The following is a 6,636-nucleotide window of genomic DNA, read 5'->3' on the forward strand; positions in this document are numbered from 1 at the left end:
ATCCGAGTAGTCTTGCCTGCGCCGTTACATAAACGCTTCTTTTTACTAGAACTCTCTAAGCCTATAATAACTAACTATAATAAAATCTTACTTATTATAAAGCTAGTTTTATTAAAGTTATAGATATCTTTGTCTATAATACTCTACTTCTTCTTTATTCTCTTAACTAGATTGAACTAGCGCTAGATAGCGGCTAGGTTCTCGCAGGTGGCTTACTAGTAGTTATAGGGACGGCTCTAGCGCGTGCGGAGCTTAGGAGTCCTCTTAATAAAGTTATTAATCTAGTTCTTGCTAATAGGGTTGCTCCCGCGCTTATATAATAGTTTATTAGCTATTACTTAAATATTAGCCTTTATAGGCGCAAATTCTCGCGCAGACTCTTTAAGAATATAGTAAACTATTGCCTTCTCTTCTAGTTTACTTAGCCGCTTTAAATTCGGCTTATAGTTACCTTAGTGGCGCTTTCTAGCACGTCGGGTAGATAGAGTACTTTAAGGCACGTTAAAGATAGCGGCAGCACGTCTTTAGCTTTTAACACGTTATAATTAGATATTAAAAAGAGTAAGCTATAGATCTGCTTTAGTATAGGAGATTTAAGTAGTGCGTTGTTGAGGTATTACGCGTTGTAGTGTTAACGTTGACGCGCTGGTGAGGAGCGATCAGCTCGCTTGGGTGATCAGCTCGCTTATGAAACACGTTATATATAATAAAAAAGCTTTTTAAGTTTTTATTAAAAGTATAAGATTAGAATTGTATAGATAGTATCTCAAAAAAGTTATCTATAGTCTAAGTAATACAAATCAATAAAGAATATATATAGCAAGGTAAAGAGAATTTATATTATTCTCGACTTTTAGTAAGCTTACTAGAAGATAGCTTAACTACTTTATATCTCTCTCTATTGTTAAACTAACCTTTAGTATTACGTATGTAGAATACTAGTGATAGCTTAGCTAAGTAAAGGCTAAAGTACTATAGTCACGGAACTTAGTATAAAGTACTTCATTATAAATAAATTAGATATAATAGTCTATAGCTAGATTTCTATATAGCTAACCACTAGTATAGAACTATGATAGAAAATCATTTTAGTTAAGCTTAGGGGCCATAAGATTATGAGGGCCTATGCGCAGCATAGATTGCAGGATGCTATTCTTAGACCTCAGTAATTACTTAATCTTTTCATATCTATTGCCTATGTAGCGTATTAGATTGATCTTTCTAGATTAGACTAGCACGTCACGCTCTATATAGATATTATAGTAGTCCACTATATAGTCTTATAACAATGATATCAAAGTTGTATTAAGAAGCTTCCTTATTGAGTAGGCATGTTTTTTAGTAGGGTGTTGTACTAGGTAAACTATGGGATTTACTAACTAGCTATAGTATATAGCCGAGGTCATCTTTAGATTCATCTTACTGTCAGAGCTCGGATGACAATTTTTGATCTCTACAACTAGAACTCCTAGTTGAGGCGATGGCGAGATGAGCCTAATCGCTCACTCTAACCGCTCGAACCGGAATGAATGAGTGTACACGTCTTCCTTCATCACCAGCGATTTATACGCAAAGTGTCTCTCGCCATACACAACCGCCTTCCAGCCAACTGGTGTCCCGAAGCGAAAGACCCGCGCTGTATGGTTGTGGTTATACTCGAGCTTCTCCCAGCACTTCTCGCTACTGGCATCCGGGAAGTTGTTGATATATGTGTCTGACAAATCGTCAACGTCGAAGGTGACAGATCTTCTGGCCCGCAAAAACATCTGACTAATCGTAGAGATAAAGTCAAAAGGTTGCAACAGATGCATCGAGCCGAAACATACTACGTGATCGTGCATGGGGGCACTGGCAAGGACTTCTTGAATAGGCCCAATGATGAAAGGCTGTTCGTATAGTCTCCTGGAGAATGGAAGCTTGGTCATTTCTACAGAATAGTCCAGGGCGGAGTATTTCGCCTCGACCCCATGTTCGATGGCAAACCGAGCAAACTCCCCACTCCCTGAACAACAATCTAGAACGGTTCCGTTATAGTCGTACTTGCCAATAAATGGACTCAACCGGTTATTTGTGACATTGGTGGAGTCGAGAATGGTGTAGTAAAGACGAGCAAGCCTATCATGCTGCCTTGCACAGCCCTCATTTCGCATGACGTAATGTGGGATCCTGGCAAGTCTAGCAGACAGGAGAATTTCCAAAAAGACTGGATGCCCACCCGGTAGGGTCTTCGAAATAACCAACGAATCCCATGGACTCGCATCCTGAGGGTAGAAGATGCGCGATGTAGGATCCACACTGGTGACAATCAGGGTATCTGACGCCTCGGCCACGCGAATATTAACTGTCAAGTATCCAAGGTACTCGGTATTGCGAACCTGCTCAAATGCAGACACGGCGGTCTCTTCCAGTCGGCGGCTTAAGTCTGACTCGGGTGCTAGGACCCACGTGGCTTCTTGGCCGTCTTTGCCTGCCGCTTGGTATTTCAAGGGTGTTAACGCGGAGGCGGTTCGCCCAAACAGCACGACCAGAATGGAATAGTCGCCATCCTGAAATTCTTGAGACTGATTTGGTAGTAACGACGCAGTCGGCGGGGACTGCTCATCGCCCTGATAATCGGAGATTTGCGCCCTCTCCAGATTTGCTGCGCAGAGGTCCAACGCACCGTCCGGCAGACTACCAATACCAAATAGATATTTCGAATTCAGATACTTCAATGCCGTAATCCACTCCTGATCGATTGGCTGCTGCATGAAATCAACACAATGACCGTTAGACCGCAAATCAAGACCAGAATACGTCTCCGTCTTACCACATAGTTGATGAAGACATCGAAGTTCCCGATCTCGAGTTCGTCTATATCTTCGATGGCATGCTCTTTCCTAATCTCCCTTGTCTGCACCGAGTGCACTTCTCCATTGATATAACTGGCGAGGTCCGGCTACATAGTGTTAATATATTTCCTACTTGATAGCACATACATTGTGTGTGATCGAATACCTGGACTTTTGCTTCAGCACCCGAAGCTGAGCTAGGCGTAACCACACAGATTTTCATTTTCAGCTCGTTACTCAGCACTAGAGGTGGCTGATATCTGCAAATATGTGGACGTAGAAAATGGTGCCTAGACGGTTCTCGATGCGTTTATCTGTGCATCTGAATGGTGATAGCCTCGACTTTGAAGTGTTAGCGTCTTAAACCTGGTGTACCCAGACCATGCCATAAACGGCAATTTTCTGTGGCTCGCCCTAGTCCGAAAACGGCAACCGGGCTTGTACGGCACAGTCAGGCCCTGACTGATAAACCTTGTCAGCCCAATGACATGCACAAAGTGCAGGTCGTGCCTCTGCAGTCATGCAAACGAACAAAAACATTCCGATTCACGCCATCTGCGAAGCAGATGGCGGGGCTGAAAAGCGAGTGATAGGTAAACTCCAAAGCTAAGCACCAGCCTTCACGCGCATAACTCGAGATTCACATTCCAGCATCGCTTATCCCAGGCTTGTCTCTAGACAGCGCTGTGAACTCTGGTCAAGTCCAAATCTTGACCTTGCCAAATAATCATGAGTGCAGCACGCAAATTGGGGCCTATTGACCAAGATGCCGTCTACCGATATAGTACATCGTTCTTCAGAGTCCGCGCCCTTTGTGCCCCCGGCTAACAGCTGGCAGAACGCATTAGATCTTGTGATCAGGTGGAGAATCCGTTAGTCAAGTATGTCTTGAATCAGCATATCGCCATCGTTCCTGAATTCGCCCTTGAATGCGGTGCGACACTTTTCAATGTTCCCGTCGCCTACCAAACGTACGGAACATTGGCACCCGACCGAAACAATGCTGTCCTCGTCTGTCATGCTTTCACGGGAAGTGCCGATTTAGCATCCTGGTGGAATCCGCTCTTAGAAAGCGAGGGCGGCGTAGCGCTTGACACAAGCCGGTTTTGTGTCATCTGTATCAATTGCTTGGGGAGCCCATACGGCTCAGCAAGTCCGGTGACTGCAGTCGATGGTGACCCCAAAAAAGGTTGCTACGGGCCGGATTTTCCAATGACGACGATAAGGGATGATGTCAAGCTGTTCAAATTGTTGCTAGACGACCTTGGAGTCAGACAAATTGCCGCTGTTGTCGGTGGAAGTATGGGTGGCATGCATGCTCTAGAATTTGCTTACTTTGGAAAGAGATACGTACGCACAATCGTCTCGATTGCATCGTGTGCGCACTCGTCAGGTTGGTGCTTAGGATGGAACGAGGCACAAAGACAAAGCATTTTCTCGGACTCGAAGTACGACAGTGGATACTATGACTTTGACGACCCTCCAGTATGCGGGCTTGGGGCAGCACGGATGAGCGCATTGTTAACATACCGCTCCTGGAGTAGCTTCGAAGATCGATTCGGCAGACGAAAGAACAATGGCAGGCATGCGAATGGTAATATCGACCACAAGCAGCGCGTACAGCATATAAATCATCTTCGCACTCTGCGATCAGATCAGATTGTATCACGTACCCCAGTCCATCGGAATGGAAACCATCAGAGTCGAGAACACGAGGCGAGCGAAAGCACCAAATCGGACACAATATATGCAGCGCAATCTTATCTACGTCACCAAGGCGGAAAATTCGTAAAGCGCTTCGATGCAAACTGCTACATTGCCATTACGCGCAAAATTGACACCCATGATGTCGCACGCAATCGCACCAGCACAACTAAAGAGGCATTGGAAATGATCCAGCAACCGACATTGATTCTTGGAATTCCCAATGACGGCCTGTTTACGTACCGAGAACAGTGCGAATTATCGGCTGCAATCCCGAAAGCCCAGCTCAAGACGATCAGCAGCAATGAAGGCCACGACGGCTTCTTGCTGGAGCATCAACAGATCAACAAGTTCCTGAACGAATTCTTCGAACGCGAACTAGGGGAAATTGCCTCCCTTCCATTGCGAGAGCCGTTTACGCTACCAGCTAGGACGTAGCATATGAAATTAGGTAGAGGACGAGGGGCAGATATCACAGCATGTGAGCACAGCGTATTGATCCGAAAAACCGCCTTTTTTGAAATTTGCTTGTTACCCGGGGAATTCTATAGAGGCGGATACATACTGGCTAACTGTATAGCTTTTTGATAGTTCAATTCCAAACTTGCAAACTGCACACACATGTACATGCTTTCCAGAAATATTGATAGAATTTACCAAGACCCAGCATATGCTCCACAAAGAAGCCCAACGCTGTTGTCCAGGAGCAAATGCTTAGGCGATGGTTGATTAATTGATTTTGTCCTACTCGGTTCCAGCCGTGATCTCCAAAGCTATGCCCGGATGACAGGTATGGCGGACGCCCGATGCGTTGCGGACTTATATTCGCAACGCCCTACTTTAATTTTAAAAGAACTATATATCTCTAAAAGCTTAGTATTATCTAGATTCTACCTATAATCATATATATTTCTTACTAAAAGCAATATCTTCTATCTTTACTTATATTCTACAAACTATATAAATATATATTTAGGTCCAGCCTTTCTAAGTACAGTTTCTAAGATAAGAGAATTCTTAGATTGATTATAATCAGTAAGTAGTAACTATGCGTAACTACCTATTCTCTACTCTACTAATTAGTACTATTATATAGTATTATGTTACAAGCAACAAGCAGAAGGATCCTCTTCCTGGGTATGACAATGAATGGTTGGGAAACTACTAAGGATCCCACCAGGTATGACCATCGCGGGGCTCGAGGTCACGTGATAAGCTATCCCGCTAAGACAGGACATCCCACCAAGTATAGAATAGCAATAAACTTAAGGATAGCATGCTATCCTAGATATCCCGCTAATAGGTAGAAAGATAGAATAGACAGAATAGTACGACTAGAAGTAATAAGGATATAAGGATAGATAGATTTTATTATTACTTTTATAGTAGTTAACTTAAATTATACTTTCTTACTAGTTATTTTACTTAATTAGATTATTATTTATTAGTCTATTTAATATAGATTAGTAGTTATTAAACTTTTGTTATTTTCTATTTAAGTATACTTCTCTACTGTATTGCTAGATAAACTCTTATAGCACTTCTTATACTATCTTACTTACTCTAATCTATATTAAGCTTAGAGAAGTATTAGTACCTAACTCTATATAATACTTTAACTACCTATAAATTTAGTAGATTAGAAGATTAATAATAGAATATTTAATTAAAATTTAGAATATCTTGTAATTACTCTTAATCTTAGGCTAGTACTAGTAGACTAGTATAGAGTCCTAGACTAGTACCTAATCTAGTACTTAATAATAAGATACTAACTCGAAGTAATAATAAAGAAGTAGATATAGATACTTACTACTTATAAGAACTAAGAAATCTTAGATTCTAGACTAAGATTTAGGCGAAAATAGTAGCTAATCTATAAGCTATAGTCTACTAGTTTATAAGCTACATAATAGCTATACTGTAAAGAAAGTATAGTACGAAGGTTAAAAAGATACTTTCTTTATTTAAAGATAGCTTATATAAGAATAAATAAGAGTAGTTTTTAGATNACTAAGTAATAGATAAGATAGGTAATAAGTAGATATATTTGAGCTAGGTAACGATTTAACTATACACTTTAAGCTTCTTTTATAGAAAG

The 6,636-nt window shown here is 41.7% G+C and overlaps 3 protein-coding genes across 3 annotated transcripts; 2 read left to right on the forward strand and 1 right to left on the reverse strand.

Annotated features, from left to right (window-relative positions):
- Window positions 1-1,502: 1,502 nt before the first annotated feature.
- Window positions 1,503-3,054, reverse strand: COCVIDRAFT_116484 (hypothetical protein; the record flags this gene model as incomplete). Its single annotated transcript, XM_014694606.1, has 3 exons — window positions 1,503-2,744; window positions 2,789-2,938; window positions 2,998-3,054. 3 exons carry the CDS (start codon window positions 3,052-3,054, stop codon window positions 1,503-1,505), a joined length of 1,449 nt encoding a protein of 482 aa, XP_014550092.1.
- A 506-nt stretch (window positions 3,055-3,560) lies between these two features.
- COCVIDRAFT_116482 (hypothetical protein) lies at window positions 3,561-4,973 on the forward strand (the record flags this gene model as incomplete). Its single annotated transcript, XM_014694607.1, has 2 exons — window positions 3,561-3,615; window positions 3,670-4,973. 2 exons carry the CDS (start codon window positions 3,561-3,563, stop codon window positions 4,971-4,973), a joined length of 1,359 nt encoding a protein of 452 aa, XP_014550093.1.
- A 707-nt stretch (window positions 4,974-5,680) lies between these two features.
- Window positions 5,681-5,842, forward strand: COCVIDRAFT_116483 (hypothetical protein; the record flags this gene model as incomplete). Its single annotated transcript, XM_014694608.1, has 1 exon — window positions 5,681-5,842. One exon carries the CDS (start codon window positions 5,681-5,683, stop codon window positions 5,840-5,842), a length of 162 nt encoding a protein of 53 aa, XP_014550094.1.
- Window positions 5,843-6,636: the final 794 nt, after the last annotated feature.

Source organism: Bipolaris victoriae (assembly GCF_000527765.1).
Source record: "Bipolaris victoriae FI3 unplaced genomic scaffold scaffold_279, whole genome shotgun sequence".
Classification (NCBI taxonomy): Eukaryota; Fungi; Ascomycota; class Dothideomycetes; order Pleosporales; family Pleosporaceae; genus Bipolaris; species Bipolaris victoriae.